This window comes from Cyrtonyx montezumae, unplaced genomic scaffold (genome assembly GCF_038088225.1).
Source record: "Cyrtonyx montezumae isolate F1298 unplaced genomic scaffold, pur_monq_1.0 scaffold_10, whole genome shotgun sequence".
Lineage (NCBI taxonomy): Eukaryota > Metazoa > Chordata > Aves > Galliformes > Odontophoridae > Cyrtonyx > Cyrtonyx montezumae.
In genome coordinates this window covers 43,109,098-43,133,687 of record NW_027071826.1, presented here as the reverse complement: position 1 = coordinate 43,133,687, position 24,590 = coordinate 43,109,098, and the positions used below count along the sequence as shown (strand labels likewise).

The 24,590-nt window shown below is 40.4% G+C and overlaps 1 protein-coding gene across 4 annotated transcripts in view; it reads right to left on the bottom strand.

Annotated features, from left to right (window-relative positions):
* Positions 1-24,590, bottom strand: part of TSPAN4 (tetraspanin 4) — a 390,158-nt gene that overhangs the window by 54,097 nt on the left and 311,471 nt on the right. For all 4 annotated transcript variants that reach the window (XM_065755129.1, XM_065755131.1, XM_065755130.1 and 1 more), the window contains one exon: positions 7,639-7,830. In XM_065755129.1, the coding sequence (XP_065611201.1) occupies positions 7,639-7,830 (192 nt within the window). The remainder of the gene's footprint in view (positions 1-7,638; positions 7,831-24,590) is intronic.

Sequence of the window (24,590 nt, the reverse complement as noted above, 5' to 3'; positions counted from 1 at the left end):
ATGAATTATCATCAAATATTAGCTCAGTGTTACTGTCACATCACAAGAGTAGGTGGGTACAAGCCCACTTAACATAATCACAAATTATTTCTAAACAAATATGTCTCATAGGCCTTTGAGTCTCTTTAAGGGTTGTTTCAACTCTCCTGCAGAGGTAATGCAAAGGCATAATATGATCTAGTGTCAATCTTAATCCTAATCAAGACAATACATGTGAAGTAAGACACAACTTAGGAAAAACTGAAAGATCCTACTGGCTCTCCCAAGACCTGTGCTGCTTCATTAATAGCACAGCAATTACTTGAGTCCAACTGTCACAGCTAATGGAAAATACAACTAAAAGACTGTGGCTTGGGATTAAAGCAGTATTCTTCCCCTATGGCAAAGACATGTAAAGTGAATTAGTGTCTAAATTTACACCTTTTACCCAGACTTAAAATCACCTCTGTACTTAGTAAATGTAGCTTTTGCCTGAATCTACCTTCCCCAGGATATTTATAGTCATCTAAAGTTGCAGCATGAGATGCAATTGGCCGGCTTGGTGCTCCTGAGAGGAGGAGAGCAGCAGTGACTGGTCCTTATTGCTCTGCATGAGGAACAAGCAAATTGGCAGGGCTGGCTTCACATCCATGTTCACTCTGAACATCCAGCTGACCCCAGATCCTGAGCTGCTTGCACACTGACATTACTGCCCTCAAGGGCACCTCAGGGTAAGTTACATGAATGTGCTACTCAGGAACTTATCATGATCTGAAGGGAAAAAAAAGAAGAAAAAAAAAAAAGACAAATTCTGCAGGTTTCCCTTTATGTATTTGGAAGCCTTGAGCGAACCATGCAGTGGGACCACACCCACTAACTATAAGATGTCTCTTATTTTTAGGAGTCGCAACTGAACAGCATGTGCAAGTGAAGGAAATAGTGCGATGCACATGTCCTTTTCTCTTGCCTTGGCTAAGTCAGAGCATTTTGTTTGTATTTAAATTGTACTGCTGCTTTTCCACCTAGTCTGCAGTTCCCAACTGTTAAATTCAGGTACATATTACATGTACCACACTGCTGCTTCAGATGGGTATAGGTCAGTTTTGCAACAGCTTAAGATAAAATGAACAGCAAATCAGCTGGGTTTACTTAATTCTACTCAATATACCCTCCTCCTGGGGAAGTAAGATGTCTGCAGCATTACAGAAGCCATCTTTACATTCAATGCAGCGCTACCAGAGAAGTGTTGCACATAACATAAAGCTGTCAGGCACGTAACTATGTGTCCTTATGCCTTTCTGATCTTTGCATCACTTGCTGCTGTGTCTGCAGCCACAATTCTCCTGATTTTTGTTCGCACTAAAATAACACAAGCTCATGTGCTAAGCTGGAGTGAGAATCTACTGATTGGTCTAAGCGTAAAGTTACTGAGATGAAGTAATTCACGGGCTATTTCTTTCCCATTTAGCTGTTCTGAAATAAATTCCCTGTCACCAATAGACTTTCAACTGTCAACTCAATGATTGGATCCAGTAATACTATTGAAAACAGTAGGGGTTTTAGTTGTCTTTTCTTCCCACTCATTAACTTTTTCCTCATTTTCTTTGTTGCTATTTCACTTACAGATGAGATGGCTGAACTTCAAAAAACTCTCAACAGCACAGTACAAAACATCATGGGCACTCATTTTCCTCTAGGATAGTCATTCAGATATACTCTCACAACATTTTCCACAGCCAGGCCCAACTAACACCAAGGTTTAATCCTGATCTTACTCACACTAGCAACTATGATGAACTCCTCACTTACTAATAACATGAAGTCCTCACTTAAATAGAGCTGAACACGTAAATCTGTCTGTTAGGGATTATTCTCTTTCCCCTTGTCACTAATTATTCTTTCAATTTTTCTGGTTGAAAAGAACCCACAAACAAAACTTAAAACAGGCTTAATCAGGAATAAGGGGAAGCAGAAAATATCTAAGCCACCTTCTTACTGTCCTAATCCTTGATTTGATACATGCCCACCATTGGTGCTTCAGGAGAATGCAGCTGCTTTGGGCCATTGGAGAACAATCAATATTTTATTTACTTCAAGCCCCTCCTCCCATTCTAATATACTCCTGTATGGGCACTGTGTGGTAAAGGATTGCCTACATCCACTAAAATAATGTCTTTTTAGACATTAACATCTACACAAAATGGTGGCACAAAATAAGAGGATGAGACTGCCTATGAATCATATCACCTTCTAGAACACGAGTCGCTATTCACAACAAAAGAGTCTTCAAAGATAACCACGTACATGAGCTCTCACAACCAAACAGACACAAATTCCTGGCCCAAAAGTAGGTTCCTGTTTTCAAATATTTTGCATTACACCATATTCACCTGCCCTTTCTGGCAGCTTCTCTGAATTTCACACTTCACTGAAAATAATGCTGCGACTGACGTAGAAACCAGCTACATGTGCCAATTGGGCACTTTCAAAAGGACAAAAAAATGAGAGAACTTTGCTTTGGAACATTTATTTAGTATTTAGGCATAATACACATGAGGAAAAAAATCTAAGTTGTTATTATTATTATTATTATGGAAACATGGATTAAACAATACTTGTTAAAGGTCATTGTAGAACACAGGACAGCTGGACATGTTCTACTGACATCAGGGAAAGAAGACACAGGCACTGAGTTGTGATTTAGATAATCTGGGTTTGCTTATAGCTGTAACCGTCTCCCAGTGCAATCTATGCAAGATGCTTACTTTCACTGTGCTGCAGCTCCCCATCTGTCTAATGAAGGTAACAACACTTCCCATTTGTCTATTTAGATGGTAAGCTCTTCTGGGCAGGGATTGCTTCTCACCAGGAGTTTATACAGAATACATACACAATTGCCTTATCTCTTGGATTGCCTTCAGGTAATACGGCAAAACAGATAATGTATAATGTGATCCATCATGATTTAACACCTGGAGTTTGTTGTTTTTTTAACCTGGGTTATCCACAGTGACCTTTCACGTTTGCCTACTGATGCAGACCACATATGAAAGAAAGAACAAAACATGTATGCAAGGTAGAACTTTGACAATTCAGGTCTTCAAATATAGATCTTACACAATTAACCTAAAATACAATATCTACACAGATACTTAAAGATCAGCCAAGTCAACAAGTGAGCATGAAAGAGAAAACAGTACTTAATCAGGCATGAATTTCTCTAGCAGAGAGTAACAGCACAGGCACATTTACATACAGTGGCTGCCTAAAGGGGATGTCAGTTCTACAATCAAATCATCATAACCAATGCACTAGAGTGGCACAGTGAGCTGGTGCCCTATCTTCTGCAAGGACTTGACCTTGGCTGAAAAGCTTACGCATTACAATGATGTCCAAGCACACACACGGCAGGTTCTTGTCAGAATTCCCAAAGATGAAAGATAAAGCTAATGGCTCAGAGCCAATGGAACTGTAAGACTTTTGCAATGGAGGAGGAAATAAAAGCAAATCCCCCACTTTTTTTCAGAATGTCTTATAGAGATTTGCAGCAGAGCCAGATGATACTGTAGGGCATGATCAGATACTTATGAAAAAGATCCATTAAGACAGTAATCTTACTTGCTCAAATCAGACTCCTAGTTTATTAGCTATCTCCTGTTCAGGACAGTGACCCAACCTGTCAGAACAAAGCTGCCATTTTCTAATTACAGCAGATTTTTTTTTTTAGCACAGACACAGCCATTGTACGATACTGAGCAACCAGAATAGCAGAAAAGTCAAAAGAAGCATGCTGAAGCAAGAAAGCATTGTTCACTCGCTTCCCTCATCAACTTGCATCTGCTTTCAGATGCAAGGTTATATATGCCAGGTTGTACACTTATTTCGAGCAACTAGCGTTGCTCTGATTTCCCTAGGGAAATTTAATGATGGAAAAGTTTATCTTCCTTCACATTGTAGCTGGAGCAAATAAAGATGATTGTGCACACCTATTCTTTGTTTAGTGAGATCTTAGAATGACAGCTGCGCAATTCATATCATCTGCTTTCCCCACCCACCCGTCCCAGAATGTGTAGGATGGTTGAGGTTTCCTTCTCATTTTTCTTTCGTGCTCCATTTTAGGTTTTCACATTATTCCATCCTTCTGAATGCAGAAAGATAGTTCTTAAAAGATTAAGGAGGCATTGTCCCAGCTATATAATGCCACTGAAGAAGATATCTGCCTGCTCCTAACTTGGTGGACACTAGATTAGTCCTTTCAAGTCAGTAAAATTGTGAAGCTTTAGGTTATCTAAACACTTGGTTCAGAGGGTTAATGCGGTTCATTCCTGAAGTTCATTACATCTAAATATGCAAAAATCTCATTTACAAATTAAACTCTACTGCTGTTTTTGACCTCCTTTCTCTGTTTGTCCTCTGCTACTCGGAACACTTTATTTGTTCTCCTTCCTTTCAAAATCATTGGCAGTTCCAGATATATCAATTATTATCATTTATACTAAACATCACAACAGCTGCATATCAAAGAGCCTAAAGGTTTGCGCTGACAGCCTAATGGGAACGCTGGAGAACACAAAGGTAGAGGATCAGAGCCTCATTTGCTCTGCAGCCTCCTGTATGAAATATAGATAGATTGAAATGTCTCTTTGAAACTGCTCATTTCTTGTTCACCCAAGCAGACTCCTTAAGTAAATCTAACACCTTCTCACATCATCAACCAGCAGCACCATCCATAAAAGAACACCATTTACACACAAATCCAGCTACATTCAACACTGCAAAAGCTTCTCCTGCTCCAAGGCAGGTTAATTGTGCTGGCGGGTTCCTCCCCTGCTCCACCTCAGCCCATTTTAGTAGACCTGTGTCACTCCATTCCTCTGGCTATATTTCTACCTTATTCCTCCAGAAGAAAAGTTAGATCAACAAAATACTGCATAAGAAGACATGGCAGAAACATTGCACGTGAGCAAGACAATTTACTCATGAATTGCTGTCATGCTTGAAAGTGCTATTTTCTGGAAACTTAATTTATAGTAAATCAGTTCGAAAGGCAATCTTAGCTACTAACAGTAACAAAACTAGATGTTAAGTAGTGGCCTGGGATATACTGAAGGACTTGACCTACACTGTTCAACAAGAGTCACTACACACAAGGTTGCCAAGGCTTAGTGGCTTTCCTTTTGTAACTTAGACAGTAAAATCTATCATATCTCAACTACAGTGAAACTACCTCCTTAAATATCAGTACAGGGCACTCTCAGAGATATTTAACAACAACGAGCAGATTTTTTTGGAATAGATTCTATTCATTTTGGAAGAAAACTGTTTAGAATACCTATGAAATTAGGAAAAGATGAGCAGATGTGGCAACCACACACACTCAGAATAACATTAGTTTGATACTCAGCAAGTTCCTTCATTCAAACATCTATTTTGCCATCTTCATTATCTAGAAAAGTGAGAATTGGCCAAAACTTATTAGCTCTATTTCAAACACAAATCAAGTGTGTTTGAACAACAGCTCAGGGGAAGGACAACCTTATATAATAAAGCTTTGCTCCCATAAATCAATGTTCCTACCACCACTACCCACATCCCTTTCAAGCACATTGAGGACAGATTCAACACAGGCACTCATAAGAACTCAAAAATCTCTCTGGTACTTCATGAGTAAGAAAATGCCAATGTATATTGCACTGTACTAAACAAAGTGGAAATTCAATATAAACTAATGAAACTGTATTTCAACCCTCTATATATAGGTTTATTCAGAATTGTCACCCTTGTGAGACACTACCTAGAGTTCACCTCTGAGACCTGCATATAAGGACATAAACCTGTCAAGGGAGGGTCCAGAGCATGCATCTAGAATGTTCACAGGGCTGGAGTATCTCTGCCATGAAGACAGGCTGAGAGAGCTGGCTTTGTTCAGCCTGGAGAAGAGAATATTCCATGGAAACCATACAGCAGCTTTTCAGTATCTAAAGGGGGCCTATAGGAAAAATGGGAAGGGACTCTTTTATCAGGAAGTGTCATGATACAACAAGGGATAATGGCTTTAACCTGAAGAGTGTACCACTCAGATTAGGTATAAGGGAGAAATTGTTTACTCAGAGGGAGACGAGGCACTTGGAACTGGTTTCCCAGGTAAGTTGTGTATGCCTCATCCCTGGGAGCATTCAAGGCCAGGTTGGTTGTGGGCTCTGAGCAACCCAACCTAGTGAGTGGCAATCCTGACCACAGCAGGGGGGTTGGAACTAGGTGGTTTTTCAGGTCACCTCCAACCCAAGCCATTTCATGATTCTATGATTCTATACAGCAGCTATATATATGACCTAAGGGAATCACATTCAAAATGAAGACAGTAAAGTGAAATAGAATTCACACTGAATAGCCAGACAGAGAAACAGGGTTAAGTGATAGCACCAAATTAACTCGTTTCCCAGCTCTCCCGTGCAAAGAGTTCCTAAAACAAATGGTTTCCATTCTATTATCTAACTTGATCCACCAAATACAATTAAGTACAATCAAGCACTGAAGGGTATTAGATCCAGAGTACTTTGCTGCATGTATTAGGAGGAGCAAGATGCCCTAACATCTGCATCTCTCCTAAAGAATGCGTATCTAGAGTTGACTGAAGAATGCATATCTAGAGTTGACTGAATAGACTCACTCTAGCTGCAGCTAGATCCAGCTGATCCTGGGAGACTTTGCCCACACCAAAAAGATTAGTGAGGTCCAATAAAGCATGAGAAGTTCTTGCAGTACTGAGGACTAACTGACAGATCCTGATACGATCCTGACATGTGAAAGAATCAGATCCTGACATGTGAAAGAATTACCAGCTCAGTAAATGAAACCCCAGCTTCACTTCACTCCAAGTTTTGATGGACCTCATTGCAAAGTACAAGACTTAAGCAGCAATGCCATCTCAGCCTTCAACTCAGCAGGACCACAAATATACACTAACACCAACTACAACAAGCTCTCTCTACCATAAAGTCAGTCCAGTTTTGAGGGGCATCAAATAACATTTGATAAAATGCACTAGCTGTATGGCTCAAGCCACTGTTAAATTATGGACAGCTGGTACCTTATTAATCTTTGATTTCACAGCAGTCTCCTTATGTTGGCACCTTTACTTCCTGACATCTCAATCTTTGGAGAGTTAATGATTGGCAAAATAAACATTGCCAAGTCTAAAGGACTTCATTTCCAATTTAAACCAAAATCAACTTGTCTCTTGTTAATGTTTCCTGCCTACTATTAAATTTCTGCCCAGGACTTCACATCATCAGTCCCACTAGAGCAGATGTTTAGAAGAGATAGCTATCAAAGCTAAAGTAAACAGCAGCTCAAGGGTACACTGCAAAGATGTCTTCAAAAATCTCTCCCTCCTCTCTGAAGAGTTGAAGAAAACCCACATAACCACTGACCCTTCCTTTCTTGCAGGTGTCATCCTCCAAAAACAGATTCAAAGCATAGTCACAAATGACCTAGGAACTCTTCAGAGCTACCAAAGACCGACTAGATCAACATTGACATCTCTTACACTGAAGCGGACAACGTCTGCTGAAATGCAGGATACTGTAACACGCATTGGAACAGCACGAGCACATTAGAACAGCAAGCACTGCAACAGCATAGCAGCTTAATACTTACGCTCAGCAGGAGGCACTTGTTTTCTTTGATGGCACCTATGCAGCCCACAAAGCCAATGATCATGACAAAGGTTCCCGTGACAATCAGTAGATTGGCAGCTGACAGTGATGGGAAAGACGAAGAGAGGGTGGCAAAGTTCCCTTGAGTAACTGCCAGCCAGATGCCCACTCCAAGGATTCCACAACCTCCCAACTGGAAAAAAAGAAAAAGAAAAAGAAGTTCAGTTATTTTATAAAAGTAACCTCAGATATTAATCCATATCAATACAGCAGTGGCTCAGCTGGAGTAAACCCAGCAGTTATGCCTAAAAAAGATCTTTAGTTACAGAACTTTTTGTCTAAAGTAGACAAAGCAGACAGAAGAGAAAGGAAAACATTTCACAGAGAGGAAATTTATCGATAATATACTCAAAAATGACCCAGATTTCAGATGAGATGAGAACTTTGCTGGTTTAGGAAAAGTTTTAAATGAAAGCAGTAGTACGGGCTCTTCTGACATGTAAGCAAGGAGAAGGGAACACGGCAGCACAGGCAAAATCACCACCACAAAAACATCAAATTTACAACTATTATATACATAAGGAACTTTTAAAAATGCAAACAATTATAAGCCTGCTGCTTATAATTGAGATAAAGTCTGCACAATTGTAACAAACTGAGTAAAGCTGAGCAATTAAATAGAATTAAGCCAAAGGGAATTTTGCATTATTATAAAGTCACACAGCAGCGCATCACTTACGTTTCTTTCCTACTCTCCCTTTAAATAACCAATTTTTATTGAGTTTTATAATTGCACTTTATTATCCAAATCAATTAAAAGCTAGGAAAAAACACTGTGTTCATAGAGGAGTAAGCCACACATAGGAGCATATCAATTAAATGTCTGCATAAAGTGGATGAACATAAGGCAACTCCTGAACCAGAAGAGGAAAAGACAGCTAATGCTGGGGCAGAGCTAAGCCTCTGAAATGAAACAGAAAAGAAACTCGAAAGCCAAAGCAATTTCTTAGTGCTAATTGCTAAGGTTGCCTCTGTGTGAGACTGAATTCCCCCTCAGCAAGTAGACAAGAATGGCAGTTGCAAACAATACTGTTTTGTTCAGACCCAAGAAGAAAAACTGTACCTCATTGCTGGCCAAAGAATGTGACAGAGTCTGGGACCACACTTCTGCCTTCAGCCACAGCCCATTCAAAATCCTGCCTCAGTATCAGCCTCCAAGGCACAGGCACCGTGAGGACACACAAATGGTCCAGAGTGCAGAAGCCCAGCAGCAGCAGAGGCATCTACTTGCACTATGCTTAGCTACTAATTTCAGTTCTTTCTTGCAAAGTTATTCAGTAGCACCAAGAAAAAGCAGATTATTTCATCCCTTTTCACTTCTCTCCGTTGCTACGTGCTTCAAGTGACACAGGTGCCTACAGCTCCTGTTTCTGTTTTGGGATATGGATCAAGACACACATGCTGCTCCTCTACTGCCCATTAGGTTCTTTATGATGTACAATATACAACACTGGAGATGCCATTTCCCTTAGGACACCTGATTCTACAATCATCTCCTTCCACAGTCATTATTGGCTGCAAAAACAGGGAAAACACTGGTGGTACAAAACTTCACAGAACCAGATGTTTGATATGAATCACTATAACTGTGGCTGTTCCATTTACATCAGGGCTGAATATTTCAGGTCTGATTGTCAGCAGGAGCACCTCACTATGCTGTCCCTGACTCAGATGGTACTCTAATATATATCAGGTTATCAGCTCATTATCCCTCTATTTTTGAAGAGGCAATACATACTTTTTCCTTACATCAGTTAACCAAAATCTAACAAGTACAAAGGGATCCTTTGAGCATTAAACCATTTAACTCTAATGAATTTCACAAAGTGGTTCTTAGACAACAGCAACACATGCAACTGAAGGTTGCTGCACCATACTCCAGCACTTTTTCTTCTCCCACACGAGAATGTCTTCTTGTCCTTGAATACAGTCACTGAGCTGACATACAGCTTCCTGGGAAATAGAGGCTGTCCTTAATGTTGGTCTACACTGCTCTTTCCACCAAGGGTTGAACCACACCTTTAAGTTTCTGGCCAAAGAACACAGCAACTCTCAAGCATCTATTTAAGGAAATGAATAAGGAGACTCAAGATCCACCAAGACATTCACAGGAATCTTTCCAACAAGAGCAGAACATCTTCTGGTTCCAAATGCCTCCCTTCCCCCTTCTGCCTCTCCTATTCTGAACTGAAGTGTAACTCCCAGTTCCAATTCCAGGGATCAGAGGGATCGTTTTCCTTTATGCTAGATATCTCAAAATGGAAGAGAACTGATGTTAATGATTTTGTGCTGCCTGCTTTGGTTTCTCCATCTTTGTATCTAAGGAGCTGTTAAGTTGTGGATAATTTTGCTTAAGTTACTTATATGATGTTCATTTTCCTCTACTTTTTCTTCACCCTATTCCATCTCCCAATTCTTGTTAGTACCAAACAGGCAGAAGAAGAATTATGAGATGACAAATCCTGACAGCTTTCAGGGTTTGCCAAGATACAAAATTAAGCAAAAACAAAACCATTAACAGGGCTACTCCTGAATATCTGGGGTCTTCCTTGCAAATAGCAAAGCTGTCACGTTTTGAAGAGACACAAAATGTTGAAACAAAAACATTAGTGATAAGACTCCAGCTTGAACCTGGTAACCAAATACAACTCTGCATTGGCTTCACATGGAGACTGCAAGGCTGATTCAAAAAGATTAAAAAAAAAAAAAAAAGAAGAAGAAAAAAACCCTAAAGATGTCAGGCTACTGACAACAACATTTTTTAATCCTTTGTGAAATGTTTAACATGTTATTTGCCTAACTCTTCATGATATTCCACTCTCGTGAGCAAGGCAACTCTGAATGAAACAGAATGCAGCATCTTTTAATACTCTTTTTTCTTCAGTAAGTGTTTCATTTTCAAGTAAAATCTTCTATTCTAGTGCCCAAACATGGAGTCACTAGAAGGGATCATTTCATAGCCCTTAAACTTGAGATCGAATTGAGATCTGAATTATGCCTGTGTTCCAGGACCATCTGGAAGAGGCCATCCAATATGCCAGTGCCTCCATTCTAAGATATCAAGTATAAAAACATCAACAGTGGGTTCTGAGCAAGCCCTGGACTTTGCAATCAGCTGTGGAAGGATTGGTTCATTCTGCTCAAGACCAATTGGTCCCAGGCATTTAAACAGCAGGGTCAAGCAGTAAAGCTGGTAGCTCACCCTAAAAGCAGAGATTCAGTTCATCTCTCCCTCCCTGGGAGACACAGCCACGTGTGAATTCACCCTCTTGGCAGAAAAGCTGCCTGCAAAATTAGATCCTCCAAATTGTTCTAATGGGCAATAAAATAAATTATTCAGGCTTTAGAGCATACACTTAAAATTGATCTTACACTATTGTAAACAAAGTAATCCCAAACAGCCCCAGATATATGCATGCAGTTGGAGAAAATAATTCTGAAGCTACAGCTACACACTTAAAATACAGCAGGAGAAATTGCCTCATTGTTCATGATAATGGTGTTGGTGTCCTTAAGTGTTTTTTATATTGGTTTTGTTACGTAGAAAATGTATCTAATCAAGGCTTCTCATACTGTGACTGATTAGGATCTACCCATCATACTTCCCTTTTAGATAAAAACTATTCCTCTTATATTAAAAAATCCACTGATAACAGGACTCAAGTGGAAGCATGACCAGTTCTTTTACAGTCATAATAATTCACTTAGAAGGATTTTTCTCTCCCAGTCTCCACAAATTTAAACTAAAATGGCTTTCTCAATTCTACTTGCTATGCAGTTATTCTTGTGTGAATGTTCTTCCCCCTCCTTTAACTATGGAAGAGCTTACAATGAAAAAATCAACATCAAAGTATTAATAGCAGTGATGTGAACATTATCCAGAAAATGCTCTTGTAATGTAAGGCACACTTAAATAACTGTTTCTTCTAGCTAGATATATACGTCAGGTGGAAATGTAATATGTACACTGACAAGATGCAATGAATCCAGGATCCTACATGAACAAAGCAGAAGTTCATATGCTACTGCAGGGACTGTGGCTTTCTCTACAAGTGCACACAGACAGCTTCTTGCTGTAGCTGCTGCCTGCCTTGTTGGAGGATCTGGGAACCAGACTAACAGCCACTTCTAGAAAACACATTCAAGCCAGGACATGGGGCCTTCAGAATACCAAATAAACTTCTGTTCACATATCTCCATCACACCACTGCATGCTGAAATTGCAGCCAGTGTCCCATCACTAGGATGGGCTCTTTAGCAGAGCTTCTCTGACATTTACCAGCAGCATCACCACAGAGATCTGCCTCTATTATAATTAGGCCCTAGAGCTGTGCACTGCAGAACTAAACAATATGTGCAAGCCTCGTCTAGAACAGCCATGATCTGAGCTACTTCATTTTAGCAACTATTCAAAAAAGAATTAACAAAAAAAGAAAAATCAGTTAGAGAGAACAATATTCCTGATAGTGAGAAGACTGACATGGAAGCAACCCCTAAAATCCAGTATTGGAAAGGAGAATAACAGAAAGATAATTTATTTTTCTTGAGATTAAAGCAGGCAGAGTTCATTTTGTCCACAGGTTTAAAACCAATTAAAATACATTTTAAGAAAACAAAAAATCATATTCTGGAATTCACAACCATAAAAACAGATTAAACAAATTCAAGAAGGGCAAAGTGCCCTGTCTTTTACTGAAAATGACATCTAGAATGCAAACCTTCTGGATGAAAAATCTAAACTGTAAATTGAAGCAGCTGAGAAAAGTATCCTTTTTCTTATATTCGCTTCCAGCATTCATAAATGGCCATGTCCCAAAACAAGGTACTTGGTTTGATTAAACTTGGTCAACATTATGGGTATTTTTAAGTTCTCCTTACCTCACTCTTTTCCCCTCTCTAGTTTTAGTGCTCACTTAAAATTTAAACTTGAAGGTTTTTTTGACTACTTGGCATCAGCCTATTTTCAGAGACACGTTCATAGAGAGAAATACCAATGAAAGAGTTAATTCCCTGTATCTCCTAACCCCACATCATACTCTTGATACTCTTGCTACTTTTTGTTTGTTTTTGTTTTTAGACCAGTGAAAACATAGCTTGTTCAAACCAAAATGAAGAGATCTGCCATGCTATTAGCTACAAGGTCAAAAAAAGATCCACCGTAGAGGCTATATTATTTCTCTTCCAGGGTGCACAGTGATCCTAGTCATGGGTCTAAGCTGCAGGATTATCCTGAAAGCTCCAGTGCTGGTGCAATCAACAGCCGAACTACAAACAACACAGTACTTAAGCTATGGTACATTTAAAAAGAAAAAGAAAGATAAAGTTATTTCACTACGTTTTGAACCTGAATAAAGATACCTCTACTTTAGTGTTTCACACTCACACACACTCTCTCTCTCTCTCTCCTCCTCTTATCACTGCCTTCTGCTCTTGCATCATGGCCCAGGTTGTCAGTAGTGTTTATGCAATTTGGACAGCCACCAGCAAATACTCAGCCATCATCACTCCAGAGCACTTCAGCTGTCTCACAATTTGTGTCAAACAATCAATGAGAGCTGGGCTTACAGGGCCGCTTGATCATAGTAAGAAGTCTCCCAGATTTCCCACTACTGAGATCAAGCAGTCTATTGAAACCTGGGTGAATGCAAACACATACCTTCCATGCACCACAGACATGTCTCTGCACCCTGACTGTCAGGTTGGCTCCTGAGGAGGCTTTTCAGAGCAGAATAAAGGTAGGAAAGTCACTAGTCCATTCAGTCTTGGGATAGACCTAAAAAGTCTATTGAAGCTTGGGATTGAAAAGCAGGCCATAAGGTTTGTACAGAAGGAAAGGAAAACAAACCAAAACAAAAAAACCCACAACAAGCCTGCAGTCTGCAAATCCCTTCTGCAGAGGAGAACAACTCAAGAAATAATTTCCTTGTCTAATTCAGATGGGCTCTCAGCTGTGTTGCTTCTCAGACAGATATGTCTGGTCTCAACTCGGATGAGAGCCAGATCCACCTAACACACATACATTATTCCACAGAAATTACACATCGCAAATGGATGCTGCTCTACTCTCAGACTCAACATTTCCTTGATAAGAACATCTACTCAGAGCAGTATATTAACCTCAGCCAAAATGTTATTTTGTTCTGGTGTCATTTTACTCTCCTCTTGATCTCTTCGCTAATATCTCTATGACTTTGAGGAAGATGTTTTAACAGAGTGCATCTGAGTAAAGCACAAAGTATTGCAAATGTCAGCCTCTTTGGCTTTGCAGATAAGCAGTGCGCAGCAATTAAAAATTAAAAGCTCTATGAAACCAGTTGTTAGGCTTAGCCACTCCATTTCTGCATTTTGCTTAGGGAAGAGATTTTTAAGGTTCAAATAAAAAAAAGTCATCTTGCAATATGGGGCATTACATATGTGCCCAGCGGCCAAAATCTTCTAAGAGCTGTGTACCTCCTCTCTTCACTAGTGTCAGCCAGCATGGCTGATCTCTCACTGCCCTGATTAGCAGCAGCCAAGGGCCTGGCCTCAGTGTTGCATGAGACCTTTTCTTACAAGCAGATTCGCCTGCTGTCTGGCTCTCTGTTACAAGCTGCTGTCTAGTCAGTGGCGCAACACAGTGCACAGAGCTCCATATGATTTCAAAGCTGATGTTACGCATTGTCTTGGGGTTTGTACCCTCATTGCCTCTCTTTCTTGCTATTGTCACAAGTTTGAAGATATGCACTTTGGGAGCTCATGTTATAAATAGCTTTGTTTTAGGATATTCCATCCAGTGTGTGAGCCTGACAAATCTCTTTTATTAAGTCTGAAAATTCTACGTGGAACTTGCAGGAAAAGAAATATCATAAGAAAGCCATTTGTTTTCATAATGTCAATAACGGAAACATAAGAAGTTGTTTTTCCATTTATCCTGCAGAGGAAAGAGCTTCAAGAGCTTAAGCCTTAAGAAATTCATTATCCTTCCCCAGTTGAGTTCTACCACTAAGTTGTGGACCCATATAACTAAGGTAAATTCAGGGCCAACAGAATATGTTGAAAGACAATATCACACTGACACCCTGCTAATGGAAAAGGGAATAAAAAGCCTTTCAGTTAATCCCTGCTGTTTTATGAGCTGTATTCTCCCAAGCACTTGCTCCTCTAAATCATAGTTATCTATCAACTACTGTTACAAAAGAACAGAACTACAACATTTATGAGTTAACACACCCAATGTAAATATCATAATTTCCTTTTACAGGTTCAAATTCACTGAAACACTTAAATGTGCTCAATGGCATCCTTATCAAGCAAATCATTTAAGCATATGCTTTACTGCCACTGTCTTTAATTAGTCTCTTCTGTAGTGCTGCAGAGTTGTATTTCCAAGGATGCAAAATCTTGCAAAAATGTTACAGGTGAGGATGACCTATTCAGGCAGCAGTGCTGATAAAAGATCACAGAATATTTAAAAAACAGTGCTTACCAATTTTTCCATAATTTGGCAATTTGTCTAAACTCTAATTCAAACTGAAGCACTGAGTCGTGTGCTCAGTTAATGACAGCACAGAGAAAATGCTCAAGTTAGAAGAGGAAAAGGAATGGCTGTCAGCAATGAAAAGAGTGTCTCTTTGCAGGTTTGAGTTTTAATTGCTGCCAAAGCAAAAGCGTTAAAGCTTTTTCATCTGCTCCTCAAATGTCATTTCTAAATCCACCTGGGATGACTGTAATGAAATCGATACAGACCTAAAGAGGAAAATATGCATCAGGTCTGGAATCAGAATGAATAAAATGAAGTTAAAGGTTTCAATAAAGAAGCAGAAATTTAAGAAAACTGGATGTGCTCTGCAATCTCAGTTCTGTGCCTTCTGTAAAATAGTAATTCTTTAGTAACCTCACAGCATAAATTGAGAAACAACCAGACCTGGAGCTCTAGATTCAATTTTTGTTACTTGTCACATACATATTGTGAAATACTGAAAACAGAAGAAGCAAATGGTGAAATTTGGTCTTTCACATAATATAAAAACTGAGATTTCTGGAGATTATCCACAGAGATTTTACCCAAACCATCTGGTGAGATGCCAAGAGAAACTAATGCACCAAATAATGACTCCAGAAGCCACAGCTCAGTTCCTTGGTTTACCACAAATTTCTTGCACAAGAAAAAATACAGAATATTTGCTATCTGCAGTATTACTCTCTTTTAGAGATTGGAAAAGTTTGGACTGAGATATATTGAAATAATAAGATGACAGGGGTCGTACAAAAGCAAACAAACAAAACAGATTTCTTAAATAATAGAAAGCAAAAAGAGACAGACTTTCTATTTTGTATTACACAATATGTTTTTAAAACGTGCTAACAGGCAGTCTGCAGCAAAATGCAAGTAAAAATACTTTTACGTTGGATGTATAATCTATCCACAGAGGTATGCAGATAGCACAAGGCTGGTTACTATAGAAACCCCTATAGTGCATATAGATATATACTATGGTTGGAGTATAAAATTATTTGTGCATCTAAAAGGAAACTGCTGATTCTGTGGGAAAGAAAGAGCTAAAGCTGATACCCTTCCTCACAAAACCTTCTAAGAAATGAAGAGTCTTGACTATATAAGCCTATATCTGATTAAAAATACTCTGAATTCAAAGAGTCCCCCATTATGCACACTGGCAGAAGCTAATCTTAGTTCTAAAAGTTGAGACAGATCACAAAGACAGTCCCTGTTTTTCATCCTGAAATGAGGGGAGGGCTTGAGGGCGTTGCTTTTATTCATGAGTTTGGCTCTTAACATACAGTGCATCCTTTCCACAGGTCCCAGGTTGTGCAGATGTAATTTCACCATGATAATGGCTAATTTTCTTGATGGAGACCTTTTCAAAAAGAAATTGGTTTTCTTGGTCTAAGCAATCAAGGTCATTTTCCCCTGAAGAACACAGCTATTCTGTACTCTCCCCTCCCATTCGTACTGATGTTCACTCATTCACTCAGCAGCTGGTGGCACTAGAATGACACAGATACAATGATATTTAGGGTCACAGCCAAATAATGCTCTGAAGCCTGCCAGATGGCAGGCAGAGGGCCAGAGGTGCAGGTTAGTGGGAATGCCAGGAGCAGCACACTGTGTTCCCTTGGTCCCAATCCAGATGTGCCTGCAACCTGCCTTGAATGAGCAATACCCCGAGCCCTTCAAAGACAAATATGTGGGAATGCAGACTGTCCCTCACATGGCCACCTCACTCCTTCAGCAGCTTAAATCCTGCTCAGGAAGAATATTAGAAAAAAATTTCTGAGAAGAAAGAGTGGTGAGGTACTGGCACAGGTTGCCCTGTGGAGGGTGGGGTCAAGTCACTGTCCCTAGATGTGTTCAAGAACTGTGGAAATGCAGCACTCAGGGACATGGTGGTGATGGGTCAACAGTTGGACAAGGTAACCTTAGAGGCCTTTTCCAACCTTAATGGTTCTATAAATTGAGTCATCTCCAGCAGGCACAGGAAAGTTACAGGAAGCATGAAGGTTACACTTTCACACAATATCCCAGCTCCTAAAAGCTAGGAAGCTCTGTAACAGACTCCAGCATGACTCTGGTATCTGAATGAGGCATGAAAAACAAGTCACTGATATTAATTAACAGGCTTCTTCATATTCACAATTAATGGTAAAGCTAGACACTTCCACAGTGCAGAATAATAACATTCTACAGCATCAATCAATGAAAACAAGGTAAAAGGGGACCTTAGTATCAGGAATAAAATGAACTATGTAATATCTGGAGTACTAGGTGAAGGCATTAATGCCTCGCATACAAAAGAAAATTGTGCAATGAAGGTCTGGTTCAGATCACTCTGATGCAATGCCTCCTTCTCCTTTTCTCTCTCTGTGGTCTCCTCGTTGCCAACCACTTCTGCATTTTGCTGTGAAAACTCCATTACTCTCTGGGATGGAACTTAACCTCTTGACTGCTCTAGGAGCTCACCCACAAAATGAATGCACACAGCCTCAATATTCCTTCCTGTATTAAACAAACAAAACCAGCCAAACCAAGGCACCCAAGATATAAATATAGCTCCGTGTAGGACAGCCAAGCATACTAGTAGCAGCAACACTAATGAAATCTGAAATGCATTATGACCCAGTAAGACCTCCCGTTACTGAGGTTGAGCTACTCACTGAGACAGGGAGAATGATCAAATGCGTGCACTACCATGAGCTTTTAATGAAAAGTCTTTTTGAAATAGTCCCATCAATAAATAGTCCACATGGCCTTAGGAAGGGTTTCTGCCACTTTTCGGATCGATGCCCTAATCAATAACAGAGTTGTGAGCAATAATCACACCCAAATGATAAGCAGCTTCACTTCACAAAGCTCATCTGCTTTCAGTGAACACCATCAGAAAGCCAAGGAAAAAGTGTTCCAAATTTTTAATGGATTCGCTTAAATGAATTGCTAATAATATTTGTACAGGCAAACAAAGTATTAACTACGATCAAAATTGCCTAACAATGCCATGTAAGCTATCCCTTGTAACAAACCCAGCATTATGCCCAGAATAGCATCTCTCACTGCAATAGTCCAAATGCCTCATCAAGACAACTATTCTAATTGGGTGGGAGTACAAGAGAAAGCAAAGATTATTCCCTTGTTTTATGTTAGCAATTTTTAATGATTGTTTATTTATATTAGGCTTTGCTATACTATAGCACATTTGAGACTTTGCTGCACTCTTACTGGTGCTATATATATACATTGCCATATCCCAAGCCACTTCCAAGCATGGGCAGCACACCATCAGTAATGAATGCCACCTCAAATGATCTTTTTTTTTCTGCACTAGTTACCCTCAAAGGAAACACTACAGTCTTCTCTTATCACCAACCAACTATCTGCTATGGAAGTATTTCAGCTGCTTTGGAATAAACACATTTAAAACCGATCTCTGATCGGCAACGTCACTGCAATGTACAGATAGGAGAGCCCACAGCATCCGTTGCCTTCATATTTTATTTGGCTTAATCTGTTTTGGGGGATCCACCAAAGCAAACACAAGGATTATGAAGTGAAAATGAGTGTAAACCTTTCTCACTGGGACTGTCTAAACAACAGGTTTGAACTGTAAGCTACCTAATGGTGCCCTACTAGTCTTACTAATACTGTTGTCAGCATTTGAGCTGCTATAGATTTCAGGAATAAATCCCACCTCCCTTTGTCACACACTACAGGATACAACACAGAAAGACTGCAAATATTTCTTCTAACTTCAAATCTGTGCAACTAACTTCTGGACATTCAAGACTGCCTGCACATGACTGATGTCCCTTTAGAAGTCAAACCTATTTGTAGTGTCTAAAGATCAGTGTAGCTCAGTCTAAGCCCACCTTTACCAGCACCATTAGCAGCACTGATAGTAATTGCCCCAACTGCAGCCACAGCCCAGATGCCCAGAATTAGGGAAATGCGGCTGCCCAGGCTCCTTCCTTAGAAGAAAGGACCAGATGCCTGTAAAGGTCATTGCAGCCCATGGCAGCTCCACCTCTGATCAATGTATGGATCATAGGGGAGACTAGCAGAAAACCCCTTGGCTGCCCCGACTCCTAAAAGACAGATCTAAGATAATTCTAACTCCAAATGACAGGTCATGAAATTTCATGATCCTCCCGGAGGTGATTTGGTAATTAACTCATCTCACCTCATTAATTAAAATTACATACTGCTTTTCTTTCTACCTTATAGCAAGAGCATGCTATCATATAGCTATTAAAGCCCCATGCGTGTGCAAATATACACAGAGCATGAGGAATCAAATCCTCCTGGTTCAGCAAATGGAAAGCATTCAGCTGTACACATTCTTGCACTGCCCATCACACATGTTGCTCGGCAGCTCTTAATAAAGGAGGATGACTGACATGAATTTACAGCTTATTACTTTGCCCCCTCATGTTATAAATTCATGAAACAGTTGTAGTTTATTGCATTTTTGTGTGTGTCAATTTTATTTACATACTCTCTCTTGCCATTAGAGGGGAAAAAAGCTTTTGGGTTTCTGGAGATTCTCAATCGCTCTGTGCTGGGGACTAAAATGGGATGGAAACAAAGACTTCTGGCCCATCTAAAAATAAACCGCCACCTCAAACTCTCTCAGTACAACCTTCCATCATAAAGCACTGCTACATAAATACAGCTTTATAAATTATGCATCTTAAGTCTTTGCGTGCTCACAGCAGTTTACCAATAAATGTTCGGCGATACCTTCTAAAACAAAACAACAAAAAAACAGTCATAAAATCATTGCCAGTGATGATAAATGATTACAGCTTAATAACAGTCAAGCTGACAAAGCTGAAATGTCCACAGGGTGTACTGCAATTCAAATGCCACAAGTGGAAAAATAAAAAGCTTCCAAATATAAACGGTACAGCCTTCAGCAGAGAGGAAAACTGGAGAAAGGCCTTGTGACACCAGGCTGCGTACTAACTCTAGGATGTCCCCCAAAACTTAATGGCAAAAATTTAATGCAAACTTAATAGGTAAGAGAATAAACCTGCTTTAGGGCAGAGATAGCTGCAATGTGTTTGCAGTTTGTGGGAGAGGATCGACAAGAGAATAAGGTTAAAGAGAGATGAGGGATAAGAAAAGGCAGTTAAATACCAAAAAGCATAACTTTATTCAGACAAGAAGAGGATATCTTGTGTACTAAACTCTATTCTTGGGTTAACTAGAACTTCAGAGCATATGAATAGGAAGGAAGAAGGGGTCAACAAGAGTCTTATTTGAAAGTTCAGGCTAAAAACTGTATTTATGAATCAAGGGAAAAATCTTTTAAAATATCTCATCATCAGGCCACTTACAGTCTGCAGCTGTACTGTAAAGAACCTGCTCATAATTAATGACCCTTAGCCACTTAAAGCTAAATGACTGATTTCAAATTGCAAATGAGCAGCTGAGTAATGAGAGAATGTCTCAAGATTATTTCAGCCATCTCCATACCAATTCTGATAACCATTTAACAGGCAAAACACAACCAGAGGGACAGAAAGCTCTCATTGTTGGAGCTTTGCTTTAACAGATTGCCTTCAAACACCACAGTGAATACATAAGAGGCGTCACTTCAGCATTTTTTTCTGTCATTTCAGTCCAGCAGATTCTCTCGTTCCAGCAATAGCAGGTAAGCTTTGTTTATCAAATGACAGCAATGCTTGTTGCTAAGTCTAGCAAGATGATAACTTTCCTGGCATGTGGCACATCTCAAGTGCCACACTACTGCAATAGACTTTTCCCAGGAAAACAGCAAAAAAAGTATCTAATTTTCAGTCCAGATCCACTCTTTCCCATATCCCTCTAGAAGTGTGTGTGGCCACTGCAATGTTTGCTCACAAAAGAAAAAGACAGGTATGGAAAAGAGCGTTACAAGACACAGACAATAAGTAGCATGAACAAGAGCCTTCAAATAAAACTGGAAAGATAAAGGAGAGAAACACAAAGACAAGTCCTTTCAGTAAACAGCCTACTCTGTTTAGTTCCCTTCATATTCAGTGATCTGGATGAATATTCCCTCACCTCCTTGTCCTTCCATCCTGAGATATGCAACCTCAGCAATTCTTGCTATTTTACAGGAAGCCTGCATTCATCCCTACACTGAAGACTTTACATGTTCACTGAACCAAAACCCCTTTCTGCTCAATGACTGATTTGCTTATGGAGGGAGAACAAAGCTCAAAGAAACCATTTGCACGCACTTGGTAGAGAAAATGGGCAGAAAGGTATCTCCACCCCGAGGGACAGAAAACTGACAGACTGCGTACAGAAACCTGATGCTAGAAAATATTTACCACTTAAGCTCAGCAGGCTTTTGTCATCCAAGATATCTGATGCTATCTGGATGTCATCCTTCAGTTTTTTGGGTTTTTTTTTTTGCACAGCCTACATAAAACAGACCTGGCAGCAGTCTTCTTATCTACCTCAGCCACACCACAACTACAGAAGAAGCGTTCTCCCTGAAAAGCAGCTGACATGCAGCTGCTCTCTCTCAGGGTCAGGTGAGTTACTTCATGTCAGACAGTACGTGGGATGCATGACCTCACTTTTCAGCCAGTACCTCTCCTTCCATCCCTAAAAACCTCCCTTAGATGCCACCTGCATCACCTATACTGTGTGCAGCTATTCCATGCTGGACCTTGACCTGTGATGGAGCAGGAAACAAAGCTGTAAGTGCCACTGCAGAGGTATATAAATTTGCTCAAAGAAGTCTGCAATTTAACAGAACATCTGTCTTTCCGATTCAAAATTGTAGGGAGTAAACTGTATTCAGGCAGGAGATAATAAGCTAACAAAGATAATACAGATTTGGAAGCAGAAAAAAGTTAGAGGAAAGCTCCTGAGGAAGCCTTCCTTTCACTGCAGTAACATGGGGAAAGTTGATGAAAATACGATGTCACCATGCTCCATTATTTTAAGGGAGAACATGGCTGTTGGCAAGCTGCTGTCTGGGTAATTGCTTCCTCCTTGGTCCAGTGAATCTGAGATTTGTTGTCAGCCTTCCAGGGGCAGGGAAAAGCTCATCTATCTCTTCCATTTTATCAGGATGAAATGGCCACGGGATTTGCTCAGTTGCGCAGCATTAGAGTGAATGATTACAAGGAAGTGCTAAAGCACCACCAAGACATGCGGCTGTGCATTACTCCTCCCTGACAAAAACTAGTTCTTAAAAGAATAATTATTCTAAGTTGTAATCTTTAATAGCTGCAGATGGTGCAACCAACTAAAAGTAGGTTCTGAAATACTACCTTCTTAAATAAATACTCCTGTCAGGACCTCCGAGTGATCAAAGCATGACACCATTTCCAGATAGCTCAGTGTGGTATTGAAGTCAGCTCTCTTCAGGCTTTCTATGTAAAACACCATCCTGCTCTCACAAGCCCATTAAAAGCACAGTCAGGCTTACCTTGACAGTTCTGTACACAGAATTATGTATGTTCAGCATGCCTGTACTCACCCACACATTAGAACAGGCAGAGTAGAAGAGATTTGAGAGAGAAAGAGGCAACAGCTTGCCCTGCAGTGAAACCTCCTTCTTAAGGAGTGACCTCCCCAGGCAACACTCCTGTTAAAAGAGGTCCTCATTTGGGAGAAGGCTGACTCTGTCACATTTACTTTCACTCAATAGACAGATTCAGTAGAGCCTTGCAGGTGGTACATTTTTCAGACTGAAGTGGAAAAAGCCCTGGCTTAGGAAGGAATCCTACAGCTTTGTTTTACTCTAAATACATTCACAATCAAGGCCTTCCCCTTTAAATCAATGCAATCCAGGACTAAGTGAAGTGAGTCTGCAAGGGCTGCAGGTAGCTGGGAACATCCCCAAACCCCCACGATGCCAGTGACACAACAACACTTGGTACTTAGCATATTGAGTGTATCTCAGGGCTTTCAACAAGTAAAACTTTCACCTTCCCTCACTCTTAAATTGGCAAAACAACCATACAATTCCCTTAAAGACAGCCAGAAATGGGAAATTAACTCCAACAAGGGGAACAAGAGGCTCACAGTGAAACTTCCCCTACCTCCTACCCAAGAGTGGCTCTTAGCAAGCCAGGCTTATTACAGACACAATTGACTCACAATGAAACTTTGCTATAGGGCAAGAAAACCAAAGGCACAAAAATAATTCCTCTCTGCACAGCATCTGCTTGCTGACTTTATTGCTGTTGCCAACTCAAACTGCTGAATTAAATAGCGGCAATATTTGTACAGGCAGAAGAAACACTCAGCATCACTAAGTGAGAAACTATGCTCCTCTCTTTCTGCACCCATTTCTGTCCTTTGTAGAATGGATCCTCCAAAGCTCTGCAAGGAAGAGAGTCAACTTTTTCTCCAGGTGCATCGAAAAGCACATACTCAACAACTCTGCACACAGGCTCAGGCAGAAGAATTTCAACGTGGAGTTAAGCAGCAGCCAAACATTTTGTGCAAAACTCAGCTGGTACCTTCTCCAAACTGATGGCCACGGGGAAGCAGGAGGCCACCTGGCTCTATGGCTGGAGCACTGACCAGAGACTGCTCATTGCCTCTCTGTTATTATACGGTTATTATCCCTGAGCTGCTTGGGGGACATTACAAGAGCACTCCACCGCATCCTGTGCAATGCTCGGCCCTGATCATTACATTGTACCTCTGCAAATGCTCTCTACAGTCTGTTACTGATGGCACTGGCTCATTCTGGGGTGCCAGAATGGTTTACCACCACCTGTCCCACAGCAAACAGATTGATGCAAGGGCAGCCAAAGTCCTTCTGGCATTGACTGGGGAAAAAACATCAGCCAGGCAACAGATAGAGGGAGTCTGCTGCAATTCCAGCCTCATCTGGCCCACGTAAGGCACTTCAACAAGTTTCACTCCATGGTTTCAATTTCTATATGATGTCAGATGGGCACAGCTAGGGGCATGAACCACTGAAGAACACAGAGCACCAGACATGTCATCTACTTTGCTGAAGCCAGAGGTGATTTTACAAGAGTGTTATTCACAGCTGCATTCCACACAGGCTTCCCTGGGTGTTACTCTTGCCCTCCTCCCTCAGCTCCCCTCTGCCACCTATGGTTTCTGCTGTCTGTGCTGTAATGGGGTAAACCTGCAGCAGGGGACACCAGTTGGGAAAGAAGTAAAGTAGTTTCAATCTGTCCCTGCAATGCAAATCACAACAAGTAGTGGCACATGCAATACAAGGAAGCTATGCAAACATGCACAAACCTTTCCTGATGTGACATACCATCCCCTTCACCTGATACGTAGGGAGCAACTAGTAAAATAGGAAAGCAAAATACAGACACCTTAACTGTCTTCAGTTAAAAAAAAAAAAACAGTTATCAATACTATGCAACTTGCTAACTTTCTACAGATAAACCAGAAACAAACCAGCA